The sequence below is a fragment of the Capsicum annuum genome, chromosome 8 (assembly GCF_002878395.1).
Source record: "Capsicum annuum cultivar UCD-10X-F1 chromosome 8, UCD10Xv1.1, whole genome shotgun sequence".
NCBI classification, from domain to species: domain Eukaryota; kingdom Viridiplantae; phylum Streptophyta; class Magnoliopsida; order Solanales; family Solanaceae; genus Capsicum; species Capsicum annuum.
The window spans coordinates 82,549,103-82,573,822 of NC_061118.1; the positions used below are offsets into that span (position 1 = coordinate 82,549,103).

Here is a 24,720-nt window from a genome sequence, read left to right on the forward strand (position 1 = left end):
CCATTGTGATTCTGATAATGGAATTATGATAAGGGATAAAACAGTTAAGATCCAACAGTTGCATAGCTGGATAGGTAGTACTTAGCAATGTTACCCTATGCGAGTGTGTGTGAGGTATTACTGAGTTCCCGGTGTAAAGGAATCTAGAACTTGCCTGGCTTCTTTTACCTAGGATGAGGATAGTCAAGTAGGATATGATCATAGACCCTTTTTGTTGTAAGTTCACCTGAGTCTAAATTTCCAACCAGATAAGTATTAATACCTTTGATCCAAATATTTGAGCCGTAATCGACCTTTTTTTCTTTTTAATCCACCAATTTCACCTTCCTGTTTCTACAATGAAACTATTTTTGCCTTGGTCCTTCTTGGACACTGTCACCTTAACTCAAGTAAATTGCCTAAGCTAAGGGTGGATATTATAGGGACTTGCGTAGGAAAAATGAATATGAAGAAAGAAGTGTTGAAAGAAAAATCAAAGAGGATAGGTGTGGTAAAATATTTGAAATAAAAGAGAAAGAAAAGAAACATAAGTGAGAAAACCATACCTGACTTAATCCCGTGCCTTAAAATAAAAAGGGAGATATAAGGGCAGAAATAAAATTAAAGAATAAGTTGAAAATTAAGTAGACCTCGAAGAAAACATAGTGTCAAGGAGGCATAGTCACTAAATAAATCCCAAAGGATACCATAACATCCCCTAACCTATGTTACAAGACGAATAAAATACTTTATTCATCCTACTTTGACTACCCAAAAACATAGGAATAGAGCATATGGGCAAGCCTATTGTATTTTGTATAGACCGTTGAAACTTCATTGTGAGCGAGAGTGTTGTTTGTTATATCCCTTAATTAATTGATTAATCTCAAATGGGTGAATGATATTTCTTCGACTGTGAGGGCACATGGATTCTATTGGTAGGTTTCTAGTCTGTCTGTCTAATGTGGCTTATTTTGATGCCCGATTGTCTGTAACTAATATAATGCCATCATCAAATTACTTTGTGTTTCTCCAAGTTCTAAATCGTTATACACAGTTTGATTTTTGAAATGTGGCATTAGTAGAGGAGAATCATGTATGAGAAAATTAAATTTAAAATCACTACCATGGGTAGCTTAAGATCTTCCTATTCAAGCATTGTTTCTGTGTACTTATATAGTTTTTGGTTTTGTTTACCTGAGGACGCGCAAAAGCCTAAGGTGATGGAGTTGATGTGTTATGGAAACACGACACTTTTGATACTTTAAACCATTAATTTATGCATGTACTTATGTTGTTTTAGTGGATATGATGAACTTTTTTATTTATTGCATATTAAACTAGTCTAAAAGAGTGTTGAGATGAAAATGGAAGAAAAAGACCAGAAAAGATCAAGTCACAGCAAGGTACGAATCTCCTCACGAGTCGTACTTGTTTAGACAAGAAGAGTAATAAGATAATAACATAAGCCGTACTTAACCTTTTCTCTTTTTTCTGTGTTTGCTAATCTATTCATTTTCGTGAATTTTGTGTATTGACTTGATAAAACTTGTATTATTTAGAATTAAAGGCTCATATACCGACATTTCTAGGTCATGGGATGTTATTAATCTTTTTATTTCTCTTCCCTTATGTTATTATCTTAATACACGGACCTAACAAGGGTTCACATAAGCATCGAAGGGACTGCTTAAGTGGTATTTGTATAGATGGCCAATGCTTCTAAAGTGAAACTAGGTCACTCAAGTGGTGACCACTTAAGTGACACGTGTATACTTGTTACCAAATAAAATCCCCACTTAGCTTCATTGCTCCCATTATACACCCATCTTAAAAGAATATAGAACCCTAAAATGTGTGAGAACTTAGGAGAATCATTGGTGGGTGATTTTGGAGCATTTGTGAACTTAAATTAAGCGTTTCTTCTTTGAATTCATAGTAATCTTTCATCAATTTCATAATTAAATCCTTCATCTTTTCCCCAAGTTCCTAAATATATTGTTAGGATTGTTTTAACACCATTAGACCTTGGAATTTATCCATTTTTATGGTAAATGATCCTTGCGCATAGAGGGGCGTATTGTCAATTTTAAAAGTGAGGTGCTTTATCTATATTCTAGACTATCATTACTGTATTATTGTTAATATAAGTCTTTGATTGTTGATTTCTAAATTTTAGGCAATTTTCCATGAAATTTTCCCTTTTCTTATAACCCTAAGCCACTATTTGGCTTACCTATTAGAGGGGTATAGAAGGTGACTTCATGACTCATACATAGGGCTGTGACACTTTTATTAGTATTTTAGTTATTTATAGTATAGGAAGAATTATCTCGAGTATACCATTTTACCTTGACTTAGCTTATTTATCTCACATTTTATCATATTAATACTATGATTTAGCCTAGTCATACGATAATGCCTACTAAGTCCCCAGGGCTTTGGTACTCATGCTACACTTTTGCACCTTTTTTATGCAGATCCAAGTACTAGTTGTCACCATTGTCGCCAAGATTCATGCTAGTCATATTTCGACAATAGTGTGATCTCTTGAAGTCGTAGTTGACCTTTTCTCTTTGTTCTATATTTTCTAATCTATTCATTTTCATGAATTTTGTGTATTGACTTGATAAAACTTGTATTATTTAGGATTAAAGGCTCATATACCGACATTACTAGGTCGTGGGATATTATTACTCTTTTTATTTCTCTTCCCTTGTGTTATTATCTTATTACTCTTCTGTCATGTTATTATCTTATGACTTATTTCTTGAGGTTTTATATTTCTTGAATTTATGCCATTTTCTACCAATTAGCCCATCACTTATAGTTCTAGGCTACAGTTTTGGCTTAACTACTAGTGGGTTAAAGTAGGTTCCATCATGACTCAGAAATTAATTAGTGACACCTATCTTACTTATATTAGTGATGCTAGTACCGGCATGCCTTCACATTATTAAATTCTTGTGGTTTGCAATTTTGATCATGTATTTCCTACCAATTTGGCTATTCTCCTACTGAAGTTTGTGTAATAACCCATATTCTATGAGTGCTATTTTTAGTTATATGGAACTCGACATAGTCTTGTTGTATAAATAATGGAATAGCTTTCTAATACAAGTCATGACGGTAAAATAGGTTAGAAGGAAAATGTTTATATGTTTTTAATTTTTCATGATCAAGTAAACATTGATTAATGTGTTTAAACTTTGGATTTTAAGGTAGTATTTTAGTCTACATCTCAAAGTGATTGAGTCTATATATGTTTTAAGTTAAAATGTAAGGTTTAAGATCTATAAATGAAATAAAATATTGAGGTGTTTTCTTGACTTTACTAAGCTAGTAGGCAAGTTAGCTATCTGAACTATATGGACCAAGTTAATGGAGCCAAAGCTAATGGGTCAGATTTAGACATAATAATGGACTTATTTAGTTTTCAAAGTATGTAAAAGAAAACTAGAAGACTCGGCAACCTAATCACATAAGAATCAACCCTAAAGCCCAATAAGTTAAAGGCCCATCATAGACATGAATAAAGTATGCATGAGAATCACCAACTTTTACCATTGAGCATCTTGAACTCCTTAAGCAGATGCATAACATAGTTGAAAATTTTTTACAACATTATGGCTGAAAATGGTGCCAAAGAGGTGGTCTAAATGGGTCAATACAGGATCAATGTTGAATGATGTTTTCATTCATTTTTAACATACAATAATTAGCTTTTCTCTCTCAAATTCTACCTCATTCTCTCAAGGATTAAAATAGACACCTCAATTTTCTTCTAGGATTCTTAAAGAAATCCTAATCTTTTCCATCTAAGTTAGTTGAAAATACTTATGGTTTTAGCTTTATTCTTCTATTGGAAACTAGGAAATCATGTTTGTTATGCTTAAAAGTATATTATTGAAAATACTTATGGCTTTACCTTTCCTCCATGTTAGTTGCCCCATGTCCATTGGTTATTAGCAGAGCTTTTTCTTCTTGATGGTTATTATTGAAGGATAATGCAAGCTATTGAAGGAAGTGCAAATTTAGAAGAGAAATTCTAGAAATTAAGGTAAAGCTACTTCCCATTTTCTCTCTTCCATATATAAAAGATTGGATAGGGAATTCTATGTGTGGTTAGTCAAGAAATAATGCGATGGTGATTTGAATCTTGAGTCAATAATAGACTAGTGAAATGAAAGGATTTTTGGACTGTTTTTGTGGTTTTTTTATGGTCTATGCTGAGGACAACTTGGTTGATCTTAAAAATAGATATGAGTGGTTGTATTGACATATAAAAGAATAAATGTAATGATACAAAACTTAATAAGATGTTACATAAGTTTTGCAGCCTATCACACTTTGTGAATTATTTTGTACATATTATGAATCAAAAGGAGTCTCTGTGGATATTATATGGATTTGTTTGTTGTATAAATGATATTACAGTAGAATGCATTAATGGTCATAATTTTTCGTTCGAATGTCGAATTAAGGCAAAATTGGTATCGTTGGAAAGATAATTCAATTATGTATAATTTGGTGGGTCTTGAGATGAAAATTACACATATGTAAAAAGTTATACATGTTCAAAGCTAATCCTTGTAGAATCAAATACCAAAATTTGGTTGAATCAAAGGGTCTCAACATTGCTCTAAGTGATTCCTATGAATATTTTCCCACCTCATAAGCACTATTCATACTAGGCTAATGATCATGACACATGTATTCAAATATAAATCATGGAATTAGAGTTTACACACGCAGGATTGACGATTTGATTTCTAGCTCAAAAATACGGGTTGTTAAATTATCTTCCCCTTGGAATCATTCATCCTCCAATGATGGGTAGGAACCTATTGAAACCTTAGAAGAATGGAATAAGTTATACATGAAATGTATGCTAATGAAGGATGTAGCTGAGCTGAAACATTAAAACTCCTATCATGAAACTGATTTCTGAGCTTAGTTGACTTTATTAACTATAAGAAGCTGATTTATGCTGAGAGTTTAGAACTCACCTGAAATGTTCATGATACGATCATACATATACAACTACGAGTGATAACTGATGTAACAAAATCCCAAGAATTACTAAGGATGGAATAAGGTACGTAAATTATCCCTCAACAAGGCATGTGTAGGAATCAAAAGAAAAGGGCTTTATGGCATCGCCAAGTACATTATGTAAGCATAAATCATGAGATAATGAGACTAAGGTCGTACAAGGGGTATTACAATGTCTGAGCTGGGATACTTTAAAAACTGAGGTCATCCACTGAACAAGTATGAACTAAATCATGACTAAATATTTGAATCGTAGACATGCTACATGGACAAAACTGAATCGTAATTTGCATGGATAAAAATATTTTACCTCATAGAATACCCATACATATGAAACTTTGGATAGTAAGACTGGATGGAAAGTTGTAAAACCATAGAAGCTTATCTGTTTGACTGATAAACTGAATTGTGTGCTATACATACTGAATCATGCTGAAAGTTTATACTCAACTAGAGTATTTTTTTTAACACTATTTCTAAGAAGTTCTATTAATATTAGGGAGCAAAGATTTTTGGGCATGACCTGAGTAAGAAATCTGAATACGGAATCACAACATAGCTATAAGTTTAAAACATGGAATATAGGCCTATAAAACATAAGCTAAGATAGAATTACTAGGCCTTATGCAATGCAATTGCTAACTTTCAAGCTTAGTCGCACTTCTCAAATACTCCTTCAACTATGTTTTTCCTCTCAATTACTAGGCTCATTTGATACAACTTATAATTCTCACATGGATACATATAACTATTCCCGCCAAAGTCTGAGTTGAACTACATACCCTCACCATGTTCAAGCCTAACTAGAAATCATAAGGTACTAAACATAATACCATAACACTAATTTGAACCATGAATTCAATACCCCGTGCGTGTTTCACATCTCTCGTCTCAAGAATATTTATTTCTTATCACTTCAACAACTGAATTCAACCTCTTCCTAGGAGTTCACTAACACACAATAAACCCTTCCACTTATATACCAACATGACGTTCAAGCCTGTAATTATAACTACATATGAACTTCTAGGCAAATAATTCACCAAAGTACCTTCCCTATATTCTCTAATACCTCTATCAATAACAACTTCTATGCACTATCCCTAAGAAAACGCACAAAAAATTTAAACTAACCATGACATATATCAAAATCTCTACCTCAATTTTCCTTTAAACTTATAACCTTAATTAGAACAAGAATACAATGATCTTTTCCTAATATAGAACATTTACTCTCTTCCATCTAGCCGTTATTCATCTATCTTCATCACCATTATCTTTAAATAATAAGAGGCCACTGAAAGGTTAGAACATGAGGACCTGAAGCATGAAAGAATACTATGCATAACTTTGACACTTAACTGGGGCATGAGGAATAGGAAATCCATTGCATGGATTCAGTAAAGAGATCTAAACTAAGGACATACATAACATAATCTAAATTTTGTTGAGTATTAAGAGTGTAGCATGAGTACCTAGAACTGAACATACTATAAAGAATGAGTACATAAGTCATGAGCTGCATGACCTGAGTTTGAAGTTCATAAATTCACGGAAGATGATTCATACTGCTGAGTAAAATGGAACTCCTCATACTGGGAACTAAGAGCACATATGATCTTATGGAAATTGTATGAATATGAGCTATGATCATAAAGATGATATGTAAGGCTTGAGTAGATGTCGTGATAACTGAAGTACAAAATTTATACTAAAATAAGAATGGTTCAGGCATCTTCCTCCTCTACTGATGTTCTATAATCACTGCATCACTACTAGAATCTGAGAGCCTGACTTGGTTTCTTGTTCTATCATACACTATCTCCCCCTTAGTTTTAAGCCATTATTCTAAGTTTGTGGACCCTTTTAATAAACTCTAAATGGAACTACAACTACTTTACTCTAGAGTCTGAGACATAATAATACATATAAATAATAAACTTTCCTTGAAAGACTTCACCTAAAAATGTAAAACCCGTTGCTAGTACTTTTTTCTGAGATACAACTCTTAACTTTCTATAGCACCGCTAGTGATCATATAATAACTTGAACACTTACTAACTTAGAATCTTTAGGTGTATCACCATATACTGAGTTCACACCATCTAGAATTTTAACTCTTCTTTTTATTAGCTCAATCAACAAAGATTCAAACTTAAATTCTAACACTTAACATGGATATTTCCAAACTTTTAATGAACCATACTAATTTTATTCTTGAACACTCCCTTAATATATACTATCCTTAACTTTCCTTAGCTTCAGCAATCATCACATACTTACACCCTTCTTGATGACATACTTGCCTCACTAAACACATAAACTTCCTTTTTTCTCCATGGCCAACTAATATTACATCTCTAAACTTTTATTTTCCCTAAACTATGAGAATTGTCGTTACACCAACATACCTAACATCATCAACCTATAACCCATACTTAGCTAGTAAGAACATCATATACTACATTACTAGCATCAATTGCACTTAATAACTCAAGGGTACTATCTAAGCACACATACTTTAAAAACTTAGAGATAATGCAATCACATATCACCTTGGGTACACCTTTAGATCGCACCCACACCTATACTTAATTTTGAATCAATAAACTTAAATTCTTGCATACACTGTTTCAAGCCTACTAGTTCACTTTCAGACAACTAACCCCATGGATACATAATCTACTAAATTAAGTTAGCGCTATCCCCACTTTACTACTACTTAACTTCTAGGTTCATGCTTCTTACTCTAGGTCATACGCTGTCATAGGATTCTGAGAAGAGATCTGAAAGCACTTCTGACTTTGGCTTGATGCATGATTTTTCATGATCATAAATGAAGTCTTTCATACTTTAGAACATAAAGGCACTGATGGGATTTTTTTAGACAACATACAATCCCGTAACTATCTACGAGGACTGTTTAAGAAAACTCTATCAGTTGGAATTTAAGCTTGACTATTTCTGTTACCTCGAAACTAAGGCAGGGTTGGCCCGAATGGAGCAAGATGAGAACCTATATAAGTTTCTTAGAGAACAACTCTATAGAATGATCTAACATTTGAAAGAAGGAAAATATTTCTTAAATGCCCTACAGCCTCTCAAAGAAAAGTACAAACATCTCTGTGCCGTTCTGCAAGACACTACTAGACACAGCTTCATAGACATCCTTGGACACTTGAACTCTTGGCTCTAATACCAAGTTTGTCATGCGATGTACGGCCTTAGTGGAGGGTCTACACCTAATTCCAACATCCAAAAACACCCCCAACACAACCCATAACATCTAAACATGGTCTACTATCAAAATAGAGGCCCTAAAGGTCATTTTGAATGCATTATTAGTGTTAAAAGCACAGGGTGTTATACTTACTATTTCTCATGAAGATGGTCATAATTTTTTGCACGGATATCGAATTAAAGAGAAATTGGTATCTTTGGAAAGCTAATTCAATTATCTATAACTTGGTGGATCTTGAGATGCAAAATTACATATATGTAAAAATTTATACACATTCAAAGCTAATCCTTGAGAATCGAATACCAAAATTTAGCCGAATCAAAGGCTCTTAGTTTAACTTTGCTCTAAGTGATACCTATGAACAACTTCCCACCTCATAAGCACTCTTCACACTAGTGTAATGATCATGACACATGTGCTTAAATATAAATCATGGGATTAGAGTTTACACACATAGGATTGACGGTTCGATTTCTAGCTAAAAAATATGGGGTTTTACATATCTCATGATAGATATCACAATCGAGGACTACAAAATCCATCTGAAGGATGGACCGGTCAACCTTAACCAACACATCAAATAATACACCTACTATTTTTTTAATTAAATGATCCGCCATCAAGAGTCTCATGGTGGTGGGTGTAAGAGCACCCAACCCTAGCCTTCAATACACAACTTATGGGATCAAGTTGATACTAGCACCAAGGTCACACAATGCCTTAGCAAATTTATGTGTTCCAGCGGTGCAAGGGATTATGAATACACCCGGGTCTTCCTTTTTCTCCATCGTTGTATTTGACATGAAAACACTACAACTATGCCTTACTTGAATAGTCTCACAATACACAAGTCTTTTTTAGAACACTAAGTTTTTCATGGACTTAGCTTACCCCAGGATCTCTTGAAGAGCATCTACCAATGGGATATTGATTGAGAGATTGTTAAGATTTTCAAGGAAGTTTGTGAACTTGGCCTTGTCATCTTTCTTATTTAACCTTTATGGAAAGGGAGGAGGAATTTTCATTTGGGCCAAGGGAGCACTTCGAGATTTATTTACCTTTTTCTCATCACCATCAATCATTTTAAGAGTTTCTTCCTTATCACCCTTATTTTTAACTATCATTGGTTCCTTATCACTTACTTTATGAGACTTTGGAGCATCATTATTTTGCTTTTTAGACCGCTTTCTCTTTGCACTTGCTTTTTCATCAAGAGACTTCTCATTAACCTCAAGCACATTTTCAATAATATTTCTACCATTTATAGTGATAATTTCCATAACATGGGCATCATTTTTTTGATTGACCACCGTGTCACTAGGTAGACCTCTTTTTGGGCTAGCATTGAGTTAGGTTGAAATTTGGTCCATTACATCTCTAACTGTTTTATAAAGGCAGTATGAGATGTGATCGTTTGGTTCAATTGAGAGAAGTCGCTTTCATCTCCCTTACTATTTTGTTAGTACCTTCAACTCATATCAAAATTCGGGCAAGGACATCCTCGATTTTAATTTTTTTTGGGTCTACCAAGCTTGATTTATTTTCCTTAACACAATCATAGGGGAAATATATCTATTATATCTTCTCTCTTTGTCCCTCTAATCTCAATCTTTATCCTTCTCTCTATCACACTAATCATGATTTGGGTTTCAGTCGTTCTAACCTTGATTCTCGCCTTGCCTTTGGTAGGCGGGGCAATAACTCCCCGAATGGTTTGCCAAGGACCTTATCTCTTTATCAAGTGCTTTAGCTTCATCCTTATCATAAATTTTTGCACCTTGAGAGGCAACGTTATTGATCACTTTTTTGGGTGTTCCCATCATATGTTTAGTGAGGAGATCTATTGGGTCATCACCTTCGCCATATATTCATTCTTTTCCTTGTCTTTCTCTCTTTGCCCTTTGTTGACATAAGATATGGTGGGAGACCCTATGGTTACTTTGAAGTTCCGAGTGTGCTACTCTATATTTTGTTTTATAACTTGGTTGAGTAAAGTCAATGCAACTCTATAGGATAACTTGACAAAAGATATTTTGGATGCATTATCAACAATGATTTTATTCAATTGGTCTAATTCCTGGTAAAATATTTGGAGAAGCATCTTCTCTAGAACTTCATGGTTCGGGCATTCCATGAGTTTGTCATTGAATCTTTGCCATACCTCATATAAGGGCTTATCACTAAGTTGACAAAAATTTGTGATTTCGTCTCTTAGTTGTAGCATTCCAGATGAAGGGAAATATCTATCCAAAAAGTCCTCTATAAGTTCGACCCAAGAAGTAATAAACCCGGCGGGTAGAGATCTCAACCACAAAACCATTTCACCTATCAAAGAGAATGGGAAAAGCCTCAACCGAATAGACTCTTGAGTAATATGGGCAATATCAAATGGGGCACACACCTTAATGAAGTTTTCAAATGTAGGTTTGCATCTTCGTGTGCTTGGCCCAAAATAGACCTTTCATTTGTAACATATAGAGTATCACACTAGTGACATAGAATACTTCATTTCTCTTGGCCGCTGGGATACGAATAGCACTCGTACACCTCGTATAATAAAGATGATCCTCATCCTCAAGGTGTCCATCAATGAGTCGTCATTGCTCACATTGTGGCTCATGGTGTCGTTATTACTAAGAAGATCACCTAAAAAAGAACAAAAATAACAAACTATGTAAACTAAAGCACCACGGTTAACACAAGGTTACTACCAAAACACAAGTGAAAACTATGTTCCACTCCTCGGCAATGACACCATTTTTCATAACGCTCAACTTACACATCAATTTAAGTGCAAGAAGGATATTGTCAATATATACCTAACAAGAGTCGGGGTTGAATCCACGAGGAGTGCAAACTAGATTTCAAAGCTTACGTGTGTTGAGAGTTAATTATGTGTTAACCCGTAATGCAAAACTAAAACAAAACATGAAATTAAATTGGGGGTTTGATTTGAAGTTTAGTTGAACAAAAGTGGAAAACAACACTAATAGGAGAGTGACCAATTTATAGGTATACCAAATTGAGAGGAACTTTGGGTTATGTTCTCCTAGGTGATATTCATGCATAGGTAATCAAGAGTTAGTTCAAATTTTAGATAAGGGTTTTGGGTATGCTATATTTAGGGTCTTAGTGTTAACCTTTCAATAAAATACTAAATTTCACTCATGGATTATTTCAAATACCTCATGAGAGTGATAAGTTTACTAATCTATTACCTCAACTTACACCTTTATTTCTAAGATGATGCTTATGAAAATTGTTACTTCCAAATAACACCCTTATTTCTAAAAAAAATGCAAATAAGCTAATTCAAGTTGTCGTTTACAATTACTGTTCATCCACATCCCTCTTTCAAGGATAATGTGGGATCCATGACAATTGGGGTTTTCACCCATAATTCTCAATTAAAACATAGAGTAAGAGAAAAACTCAACACCATTAACTAATTATTCAGACTAACAATCAACAACCACACATTAATTAATACATAATCAAACATAACTCCAAAATAATAGTTTAGCTACTCATGAAATTCAAGAGAAGAAATATACCCAAATTGGCATTCAACTCATCCATTGAAAAGCAAAAGAAGTAAAATATCCAGCTTTAAATTCAATTAACAAAGCTAAATTATCTGTTAGGAATACTTTATAATTTGCTTCTCACTCGCAAACTTGCTCTGCAATTCCAAATTAGAAAAATTTTCTAAAAGATGCACAAAGAATGTTGAGGGTTTGCCTTTTGCATTTTGAGACTCGAATTTGTAAAATTCTAAATATACCTGTCAAATTTCCCAAATAGTTGTGATCACTATCTCCTAGTCGTGATCGTAATTATACGATCATGTAGAATCTTCATGTGATATCCATATGCTGACTTCTTTTGATTGACTATGATCGCGACCCTCAGGTTGCGATCGTAGCACCTGAGGGCCGTCTAATCTTTAGCTTTTCTAGGCCTTCAGAACAAAGATGATTTTGTTCAAGCTTTAGACGATTTGGCTAATTCTATATAGAACAATCTAATTTTCCTTGTGCCCAGTTTCCTTCCTTCTAGATTTATCTCAACTCATGTTCATCGGATTTCCTACAAGATCACCAAAAACTGAAAATTAATGCATTTCAATAAAGAACTTGCCTCATATACATGATTGATTCATCATATTGTGCAAGGATTTTGAAATAAATAAGTGACAAATTTATCACTCATTAAGGGCCAAACAGGCAATCCAACATAAGAAATAAGCAAGGAAATAGAAATAGTTTAAAGGTAGTCACTACATAAATACAATCTCACGATGTGGTAGACCCACTACAAAAGCAACTAAAAATGTAATCCAAGTATCTAGATTAGACAACACAATTTGTCTTAAAACTAAAGACTAAACATAAGTAAGATAGAAGAAAATAGGTAACTTCGACTCCAAGAGCTCACCCTATCTCCGGATATCAACACAGCATGAACGTCGATCAACGACAACAACTAGTACTCAAATCTGCACTAAAAAATTACAGAAGTGTAGTATGAGTACCAAAGCCACGGGTATGCAGTAGGCATCATCAACCGACTGAGCTAAATCATGATATAAATATGATAAAATGCAATATAAAAAACTAAGTCAAGGTAGAAATGAACTTGAATGATTTCCAACATCTATATACATAAATAGGTTAATAAATTGAAATAATAGCATAACATAAGCATCAACACACGCAATCATAACTATAAAATTGGATCATATATGCCAATTAGTGCGGAAAAGTAAATAATCCAATGCAAGCCCCCGATAAGCCTGGTGGATACAAAGAAAATAGTATAAACCACCACCACCGTTTATAAATTTTCAATATTTTACTAGAATCCACTTACATCATACCACATTATAACCCTTTCCTTATTTTCAGACTTAGCTAAGTTGCTATTTTTAGTGTCACACCCTGATATCGTTATATCATAAGAAATATATCATCATAGCATATCATGCATATCCGGACTCAAAACAAAATATATGATCAACAATCGAACTTAAATCGGTAAATATTTTCAATAGCCAAACTTAAATCAGTAAATATAATCAATAGTCAAACTCAAATTGGTATATAAAATGAATAACCAAACTCGAACCGGTAAATATATCAATAGTCAGACTCGCATCGATAAATATAATCAATAGCTGGACTTGAACTAATAAATATGATCAATAGGCGAACTCAAATTGGTGAATATTATCAATAGTCAGACTCGAATCGATAAATATAATCAATAGGCAGACTTGAACTAGTAAATATATAATCAATAGCCAGACTTGAATTCGTAAATATAGCATAAGTAATAGCATAATCAATAGGCATCAACCTTCACATCAACCAACATAACCATCAAGTATCAAAGTTTCTCAATATTGCCTCAATAAACATTTCTAAGAGCCTAAAAAGTACATAAAGGTTTACAAAAACTAACATGCATCTTAGACTAAGGTGCGTCAAGGTCCCACTTCTAATCCCCGAAGTTTTTTTTAAGCAAATTCTATCCAAACTAGGCTTAAGGTATCTAAATCCACCTTTAGATGTTAAACAAGCCTCAATTATCCCTAAGATAAGAAAGTCACCTAAAATGTGAGCAACTAGTTCAATTGTGCCTAATTTATGATTTTCGAATAGCCTAAACGGTTTGACTAACCCAAGCATTTCAATCCACCATACCAACACATAAACCCATCCCAAAAAGCCACTCCAACTCTAACACAATATCATAAACATACTATAGATTGGCTTGATCTTACAAGAGGTAAAACCTAGTTTACCTGGACGCTGAAGAAAGCTCAAAAGATCCGCTAAATCACCGTGTTTCTCTTTTGAGAAGGTTACTCAAGTTGAAAAGTTATCAAAATCACATTCTAATCATTAATACAAGAAAATGATACCAATATTCCAATATTATTCTTCGGGTTCAAAAATCACCCAAAATCTCATATAGGTCTTATTTATGGAAAATCACATTTCTGAAACCAACCCAAGGTCTTCACATGCTTAAGGAATATTACCCTAAAAATAGGTGAAATTCGAGTTAATTTGGGGATAAAATCAAACTCCTGATGATTTGAGAATTTTGAACAATAAATGGAAATTTTACCATGAAATTAGAGGAATCTTACCTCAAATTTGAAGGAAAAATGCAAAATCAATCAATAGCTAAGCTCCCAAATCACTCACAAGAGTTACTCTTAAGCTTTCTCACTAATCAGGGATTTAGATCTCTTGGAAATGGATGAAGAATGGGAAAAATCATGCAAAGATGTTCTATTTATACCCATATCAAGTTCTCGGGTCTCACTATCATGACTCGATGTTTGTGATCGCCACATTTTATGGCTGCATAAGTGAGCCGCGATCACGACACTTAACCTTACAATCGTGACACTGTTGACCTGGTTAAATGAGTCACGCTTGCAGCCCAAATCATCACGATCATGATGCACCAAATACAACTAGGACTTGGGGAAATTTCCAAGTCTACACCAACCTTTTGGGATCCATCTGAAAGCCCGTATACACAAACAAACTATATAATCATACCAAATTTGATGTTTCAGACTCAATGCTCAGTCAAATTTCCATCCAAAGTCATTTCGATGAAATACAAGTCCCACACCCAATTTTTAATTTGTTAACTCTTCGACCAATAGGTCAAAATGAGCTCGGGTATCTCAAGACCCAAACCAAAGGTCCACCTAGCTTAATATCAATATTCTAGAGTTGTTGTAATAGTCAGAATTTGCATTCGAGGTTGTTTTACTAATTTTTTTGTTCAATGGCCATTTAGAATCAGCGAAGACTTTAAAATAGAAAAATGACTCTAAAAATCAAACAAACTGTCCAGTAACCAAATTGTCATCCCCAGCAAGTCATAAATGACTTGAGATAGCTATATAAAAGCTCTAACTAAAAAATAAGCATAAATATAGAAAATAACCTGAAGGATCATTGCCGTTTTTGTCTTGAAAACTCAAACTAGTATATTTTCAAAAGATTATAAGCCAATGTTCTCTAACAGTACATTCCAAATAGTTTAGAACCAAGTCTCATCTCGGTGTATATACGTTTTTATGATATTTTGAGCTAAGGCTCCATAACATGATTTTAGTTCACCTTAAAAACGTTATAGTAAGAACATATATATATATATATATATATATATATATTATAAGAGAATTATATTAGTCGAGAAGGGTACAGATTCAGATAACATATGTCCTAAAACTACGCATGCCATTGTAAGGTGGAATTGTGCTGCAAGTTGAAAAGACTTCTCTTTAAGCTCAAAGTAAGGACTCTATATGGATCCACAGTTTAGCTATGTTCTTTCCCTTGGCTAGCCATAGGAAGACTTTTTCAATTGAGCCAAGAATTGGAAATCATGAGCTTAAGTGATGCATATCGGTTATAAAAAAATTTCTAATTAAAAAACTCAATACATTTATTTTTAAGTATGATTTACGACTCTAGGCCATTGATTTCTGAACATTTTTATAATGTTTTGCATACTACTTACTTATTACTCAGTTTCAAGTTGCTTAGATATCAAGTTTTAGATATTTATTTTATTCTATTTATTTATCCTTTCAACTGCATTTACAATGTTGATAATCAGAATGCTTATTATTTTATTTATTCAATTATTACATGACCTTGATGTATAGACATATCATATTCATGTCCAGTTATTTAGTTTATTAAATATTATGATGTTTCACTTCAACTATATTACATACCATAGATTTTATGTACTTAAGTTATTCGGTGTTGCATCATTTAATGATATAGATTCAAGTACTTATGTCCGCAATCAGACTTTCCCATTAGATTTTACTTCCTCAACTTATGGTGGGTCCTCCTTGCATTAAAAGGATTTAACTTAAGACTAATTTAGTAGCTCATTGTTCAATAGTGCAGTTTTTGCTAAATAAAGATAGATCGAGGGCCTTGTCCCAATAGACAATATTCAGTTATATTAGTAGAGACTTCAATATAAAGCTAGTGATCAGCCAGTTCTGCTATATTATATTTTTAGTTGACTTTATGTCTTAGTATATACAATAATATTTTTCTTTGGTTTTCAACGCTTAATTCTTGCTTTATGTTATTTAGAACATATGCTTATATTTTAGTTTATCTTTAGCAGCAGACTAGATTAAGGGTATCTCAAGCTAGTAGTAGAATGGGTTGCCAACTACGACTAAGGAGTAGATTCAAGGCATATCATTTTTCTCCAATCTGCAATCAATGGTTATTAGTCATTGCATCATAAATTATTACACTTCTAGTGTCTCTAATATTAAAAAAAATATCATTTCATTTTTCAATTTCTTATAATTCTCCAACTTCTCACTTAATATCCTCCTCCATTGGTTATGAATAACCTCATGTCCTTCTTATCATAATTAACATTGGACGGAAGATATTGTTAGAACATTGTCAGTAGATGCAAGCTCATTATCAAATGTTATCTCAATATCTAAATGATATGTTTCTAGATGATAAAGAATATTATAAGTATAAATCTTCAAGTCGATATCAAATGATACGAGACAAGCTGCGAAAGGCGGAAACACACAAAACCAGAGAAAAATAAGGAAATAACTTAAAAAACAAACAAAAATTAAAAAAAAACACTAAAAACAAGGGATAAAGGGATAGACACAAATGATAAGAAAAAGGACAACCGAAAGATGTATCAAATCTAACGACCTTTCTTAATATTACAAAGAGCACCTAACTCTTACGTAGACCTCAAGGGAATAGGATTTCCGAGCAACCCACGTTTCTAAGTAAGATATCTAAACAAGCTAATTCAAGCTTGCAATTCACTCTCAAAGAAGCATTCATTTATATATCATCAAAAATTATCAAATGAAATGACTAAGGCATCTATTTATAGTGTTTGCCATTGCCTAAATAGCCTGTTAAAAAAATAGCCAAAAAATGGCTATTTTGAAAATAACCCACATGGGCTCTTCAAAGCATACTCCAAGCTCCAAGCAATTATCCACACGTGAAATTGTGGGTTTAGGAGCTTAAAAGAGGTCCACCAAGTGTATCCTCGAGCTCTTTGCTTGACCATGGCTTGGACCTCTTTGTATTGGCCTCGAATGATGTAATCAAAAGCTTTAAGACCCCTTTGACTTTTATCAATCTATAACAAACAAGTTAATCATTTTAAACTCGTGAAAAATAAGACACTGGAAAGTCCTAATGCTATCATCTACATCAATTGCGCAGTCTATTATATGGGCTAACAACCAAGAATTGCTTAACTTAAAAATTAGCCTCTTTTTTGAATTCGTCACATTATTCTTTATAAGACAGTCGAACTGAATCAAATTCGTGTAAAAAAGCACCAAATTTTTAGAATATAATAAATGAGAAAAAAAGACTCATTCACCCCATAACTGAATAATATTTTTACTAATCATTCTTCAATGAAGTTCGCATGCCAAAAAAGAACATAAGAAAAAAATGAGGGTTACACATATACAACATACAAACAATATCAACACTTATGAATGAAATATCCTAAATTGATAAAACATTTTTGAATAACAAAAATGGAGGAACAAAATCATATGGGAGACTAAAATATACATATAAACAACATTTTTACACCATTTACAAAGACAAAAATTCTGATAAAGTTTCGAACATATTTGAGGATAACAAAAATGAGGACTCAAAATTATTTAAAAAAGAAATAGAAACATTATATGTTAAACTTTACTTTTATACCATTGATCCAAACAAAAACATGAAAACATAGACAGATACTCTATCCACCACATTAAACCCCATCATTCAAATTAAACAGATAGTTTTTAATTTTGAAATGGGGAACTAATTTTTTACCTTCAAAAAGAATTTTATAGTTGTCTTGTCTTCTGGAAATCGAAGATTTAAAATGAATGACGAAAATGGTTAGAATTTTTGTGGCTAGCTAATCGATTTCAGATATGGAAGAGAATGAAAAAAAAAAAGAATTTAGAGTGTGGGTTGAGTATTAAGGTTATTGTTTGGATTTTAGTCTGGATTTTAATTAATATCAAAGTATTCTTTTCATTTCAATTTATTTGATCTACTCTTTTGTTTAATTAATTTAAGTAAAGTTAAATTAAAAGTCGCTTTAGTATATTTAACATATTCAAAGTCTAAGTTAAAATAAAGGAAAAAGGGTCTGAAATATAATTAAAATTTAATGAAATTTACTGTAACACGTTTGAATTTTATGGGGGTTCTGTGCCCTCTAAAACTTTGCGTGGGTCATATGATCATCCTAAACTATTTATTAGCATATTTTACTGATATTTATTTGTACTAAATTTTTTTTATTAGGTTTTCTTATTTTCTTATTAGCTTATAAATATCACTAAAATATATTAATAAATAGTTCAGTATCGTAGAATCCCATAAAATTTAGACATGTTACAGTAAATATGTCCAAAATTTAGATATATTTTAGATTAATTTTTCTTTTTTCCGTGAAATAAATTGAAAAGCATGATCCTACTTGATCATAAAAATTATTTTTTTTTTAAGTTGGAATTAGAGTGAAGATGAAGTTGAAGTTATGTTTGACGATGAATATAAAGCAATGAATATAAATTAAAGTTAATTTTAAAATTTTATAATAGAAATATGAGTAAAAATTCATTTTTACTTTTTTAAATTAGAATTAGAAAATTCATTACCAACCGCAGCTTGTTTTTATTTTTTCTTTCCCTAGAATGAAATAATTTTTGGCAAAAAACAGAAATTTTTTTTTATGGCCAAACCGCTTCGAATATAGTACTGTATTATTTTGGATTCATCATCCCTTGAAATAGAATTCAGATACGGGTTGGAGGTTTTGAGAAAGTAGGGAATGGCGTCTGCTTCCACAACTCGTGCCATTTCCATTAGCGTTGGCTGTTACAGCAACGAACATCTTCTTTTGGGCCAGTCCAGAAGCAGAAGTAACATCGCCTTGCAACTTCATTTACGTCCGCCTTCCTCCCTTCTTACTTTCTCTCGCCGTCGAAGTAATAGTGCTATCACTTCTACCAAGAAGAAGAAAAAGGTGAATATCCTATTTTATCTCTCCAATCTATCTTACATATTTAAAGGGAGTGGTTTTAGAAGGTTCATGTGCTTGTCTGGTTAATTGGTGAGAAAATTAAAGAGGGACAAGAACGAAATTGTGTTTACTAGGGATTAGAGTATATTAGCTGTACATTAAGGAAGACTGGAAGTGTCTTTCTTGAGAAAATGTTACTCCCTCCGTCCCATTACTTGTACCAAATTGAGATTACACATTGATTAAAAAAATAATTAATAATATGGCTAGTTTACCATAGTACTAATTTGAAGAAAAAGTAATTAATGCAAAGGGTAAAACATGGAAAAAAAATTTGTCTCTTCTTGATTAATGGAAAAAGATAAAGTAAAATGGGAAATCAAATTAGTAAATTTGGGACGGAGGGAGTATTAGCTTATTTGTTACCTTATATTCAGTTATTACAAATGTGATTCACGTATGGTATCCCTCCTAATTTCCCTACTTATCCGTGTTAGGGTAGCTGGAATACGGAGAAGTTGCTCAGTTTCGGTGTAAAGCTTCCTTGACTATGTCTTAGTGCTAAAAAGAGTACTTCTAATTGTAAATACACATTTAGAATTTTGGATACTTCTTTTGAGAATTGTTTTCATAAAGAAGGAATCAAATCCTTTAAGTGAGAATTGAAAAGAAGTTGAAGTTTATGAAAATTTTCTAATCTTGCAGTAAGTTAAAAGTTTGAGCTTCAATTTTATTTCTTACTGATTGCCATGCTCCCTGTTAAGCAATTCTCTTGTGTTTTCTGATATAAGTTGCTCTTTATGGATTTATCATATACTGTTATCTGTTGAATCATTATAATCTCTAATATGCTTATATCTCTAAGTACATTATGCTTTGCAAACGTGTGCTAAGCAATGATTGATGGTGGCGCCCTAGGTGCCTAGACAATAGATATTCTGATTTTGTATCTTTCTGGTGTTCCAAGTTAATACCTATCATATAAAATGTTCCAAGCAAATGGCATATTTCTTCTGATGTAGTTGAAATGAGCAAGGGAAAAGCATCATGCATTGGCGTAATTTTTTGTTTTTGTTTAACATCTTAAAGAAATTGCACCTTGTACGCTGGTATTTCAACAATAAATGTTGCTCCAGTCAAATTGCTTGCCCAGTGTTACTTTGTAGGTTTCACGGTTGACGAGGTGGTTTACAAATTACTTTGATTTTGTAAATATGACAAACAGTTTGATGTGCTTGATCTACTTCCCTGATGATTTTAGTATAAGGCTCAATTCCAGGAGACAATTTTTTTTTCTGTGTAATTAATTTGATAGAGTAGCGATTTGCCAATCCATACATGTAACACTAACTTTATAGCTTTCAGTTGACGAGGTGATTTAGATTTTCTGCAGCTATTTTATTATTGTATATGTGAATATCCAGCCAAGAGAACCCTGTCCCATGAACTTCTTCTTGTGCATGTTAATAACCATCAAGATACCTTGCTCGGGCTGATAGAATCCCATTCCTTTCTTATCTTTTCTGGGATGTGGAGTGTAACTCCCTTTTAGTTAGCCTGCTGAATGTACATGATTTTTAAAATGGCTTGATCTTTTGAGATCTTTCTCTTGAATATTCAAACTATTTTCCTTGACTTGGAGTTTGCTATCTTTGTTTTGCTTTCTTGCACATACTTGCTCATGAACTTTGGTATCATTAACAACCTCTTCTTTGCAGCTGATTATTGTATTACACATCTTTTAATTTTTTTACTAAAAGTGACGCTCTGTTTTCGACCTGTGTTAGAGTTCACCCAGGAAAGATACCGAGGAAGTTGATGAGATACATAAAGATGCTTTTGAGGCACTCTTTCAGCTGCTGGAAGAAGATCTGAAAACTGATGACCGATCCGTGAACGATGATGATGATATAACTGAGGAGGATCTCGAGAAGCTTGAACGTGAACTGGAGGAGGCACTGGAGGATGAGGAACAACTAGGAGTAATTGACTCAATTGCTGATGAGAAAATTGAGAGCAAGACTGAAGATGAAGAATCAGTAGCAGAAAATAACAATGAAGATAATGAAGGTGAAGAAATGCTAGTGAATTTGAAAAATTGGCAACTTAAGAAACTGGCATGTGCCTTGAGAAAGGGACGACGCAAGTTAAATGTAAGTTGCAATCTTAATTTGGTCTTCTCAAATTCAGATGCCACAATTTCATAACAGCTACTCATTACTCTTGAGTTTTAAGGCCAGTTCGGTTGTACTCTGGCTCTTTGCGCATTCCAGCATTACACTCTGTGCTAAGAACATTGGTGCTTTATATCTATGTGTCTAAAGTTTTCAAATGCTTGGGCAAAATTTACCTTTGCTAATCTCATCTTTTCGTATGTACTTCCATTCTTCAGATTCCTGCGTTTTCTGTAGCATTTAGCTGGTCATCTGCTTTTGGCGTGCATCATATTCTTGACATTAATTAGTCATATTGAAATGTGTGATCATCTCATCTAAAAGGTTAAACTGTTAGAGAGAGCACAACTTTATTATTTAATTATATTTTCAATGCGCCCCCTCATGTGCGGGCCTGATTTTTTTTTAATGAGCCAAACATGTGAAAATTCTTTTTAATAATGGGTGGCAGTGAGATTCAATCTCAGGACCTCTCTTTGATACCGTGTTAAAGAAATGGATCTTGGGCCTAACTCAACCTCAAAAGCATTCGATCTCAGGACCTCTGCCTTCTCTGATACCATGTTAAAGAAACGGATCTTGGGCCTAACTCAACCGCCTTCTTTGATACCGTGTTAAAGAAAAAAGAAATGGATCTTGGGCCTAACTCAACCTTAAAAGCTAGCTCATGAGGGGAAGATTGCCCAAGACCATATAAGGAGATCAAAGACCTTCTCTGATACCATGTTAAAGAAATGGATCTTGGGCCTAACTTAATCGCCTTCTCTGATACCATGTTAAAGAAAAAAGAAAGGATTGGACATCTGGAGCGTGAACAATATAAGATGGGGGACTCAATGTCGGAAACAATGAAATGGGTGGGCCTGGATAAAGAATGGATCTTGGGCCTAACCTCAAGAGCTAGCTCATGAGGGAAGGATTGCCCAAGTCCTTATAAGGAGATCAAGTACCCATCCTTCTTCCGATGTGGGACTCTTAACATGTCAAAACTACATTTATCTGTATCTGAAGCATATTGTTGATTATTTTGCATTTGGTATTCAGCTTTCCGCTAGAGAAAGTCATCATAATTATAGATTAGAAGTTTCGGAACCTGTAGCAGAATTGGAAGAGCAGAAAAATGTGGAACTGCTTCTTATGACCTCTACTACCTATTTAAATAGAATAGGTTTACTGGTGCTAATTTAGAACTTATAATTTAATCTTTCCATCCAGATAAAAGATCTTGTTGCTGACCTATGCCTTGATAGAGCTGTTGTTCTTGAAATACTTAGCAATCCTCCGCCAAGTCTTGTACTGCTGAGTGCTGCCTTACCTGATGAACTTGTCCCCAGAATGATAGAGCCAGAAAACAAACTGCAGGAGCCTGTTCCTACAGAGATGAGTGATGCTGCAAAGCCAGAGGCTAAGGAGGAAGCGCCAGTTCATGTGATGCAAAGTAGTTGGTATGCTCAAAAGAGGCTAAAGAAAGTCCACTTAGAAACCCTTGAACAAGTTTATAGACGATCAAAGCGGCCCACTGTGAGTCCCTTTACTTCTTTATTTTTTCTCGATGCCCTCAAATCTATATTGGTAAAATTCATATCTGGGCTTCTACATATTATTTCTTAATTCTGCACCTGAACAATGGGGCTTGGGTGTGAAAATGGAAAATGATCGTATCTGAAACATCATCTTGTTTGGGATGTAAATGTTTGTGACCAAGGTTGACAATGTTGAGTGGAAGCTCTTGCCTTTGGAGTTCAGGGATCAAGTTTAGTCTGGGATAAGTGAATCTGCTTTCTTGCTCTTGATATCTGGATCTCCACTCATCTTTCCTCCGTCTGTGTTTCCACCATTTATCTGTGTTTGTTGTTTTCATGTTTATCTTTTCTGTTATTTTCCTTATTTCTTGGGGATGTGAATGTTAGGAGAATATTAAGACACACCTATTCAGGTTATTTGATCTGCTCTAAATTCTAATATCCTTGTATTTGAAAGTTGATTAGAAATTGCCAATAAATTAAGGTTAATTGAGTAGTTACAACAAGCTGAAAACCAAAAGTAGAGAGATTTAAGATTGTAATAACTTTAGTACTATGTTGATAAATCTAAGAAATGACGTCCTAGAATGGCATCCCATTGCGATCGGCACCTCTTAGTGGTTTATCTATGTGTTCAATCAATTTAATAACTTTCTGCCCTTCTATTCATAGTTTAAATGCATGTTAGTTTCGTTATTATTAGAAACCACCTACTTTAAAGTACTTGGATCACATAATTGAACCCTGCCATCGAAACCCCAACTTGTTTGGGACCAAGGCATAGTTGTTGTACATAATTGAAGTTATGATTGTATTACTATTATCAGGGACCAGATGACTAGTGTGAAGTGGTTGGATCTCAGGGTTCTTCTTGTTTTCTCTGTAAATTTTATGATATTTCTCTTTTCAACACAGTTGACTGAATTAGTACGTCGTTCCTTCTTCTCTTTTACATCATGTGGGATTATTTATTGATTAAAGCTGGATACTGATGATTTATTTAGAAAGCATGGTCTTAGTTAGTAGACACAACTAAATCATTCCAACATTGCACTCGTGACTCCTCATAATGGTATCTACAACTCTACAACTAAATGGATATGTGGCTTGCTTTTGTTGATGTAGTTGCATAGAATTGCTAAGTGCTATACGTAGGATGAAACAAAGAACATTCTAATCCTTATGCTCTCTTTGTTGTGGTGGTGCAGAATGCCATGATTAGCAGCATTGTGCATGTGACAAATCTGCCTCGGAATAGAGTTCTGAAATGGTTTGAAGACAAACGGTCTGAAGAAGGGGTTCCTGATCATAGACTTCCATATCAACCATCATCTAAATCTTAAATAGTACTTTCCATCTGAGTAGCAGCTAAGACACTAATTTCTGTATGTTAAACTGGTTTCTCATGCTATCAGATACTAGAATTATTTGATACCGTTAGCTTCCTTATGCTATTTATTTTACTGCAGCTAGAATAACAGGAGCAAATAGCAGTACCCTCTATAAAGATAAGATGGTGATTAACAAAATGAAATGAACATCTTTAGTTCGTGATGTGTCGGTTTAACTCTTTTTGATCATACGTATTATTCTTAGCAGCAGTTGCAAGTTCGTAAATACTTTAGAGAGTGGGATTTGTATG

The 24,720-nt window shown here is 33.6% G+C and overlaps 1 protein-coding gene and 1 non-coding gene across 2 annotated transcripts; both read left to right on the forward strand.

Moving 5' to 3' along the window:
* Window positions 1–10,387: 10,387 nt before the first annotated feature.
* On the forward strand, window positions 10,388–10,493 carry LOC124886855. Its single transcript, XR_007044261.1, has one exon. It is a non-coding gene; the product is annotated as a small nucleolar RNA R71 (small nucleolar RNA).
* An 8,525-nt stretch (window positions 10,494–19,018) lies between these two features.
* Window positions 19,019–24,632, forward strand: LOC107838944 (protein OVEREXPRESSOR OF CATIONIC PEROXIDASE 3). Its single transcript, XM_016682235.2, has 4 exons — window positions 19,019–19,384; window positions 21,169–21,534; window positions 22,771–23,076; window positions 24,287–24,632. The coding sequence occupies exons 1-4, from the start codon at window positions 19,190–19,192 to the stop codon at window positions 24,419–24,421; spliced, it is 1,002 nt and encodes a 333-aa protein (XP_016537721.1). The 5' UTR covers window positions 19,019–19,189; the 3' UTR covers window positions 24,422–24,632.
* The last annotated feature ends 88 nt before the right edge of the window (window positions 24,633–24,720 follow it).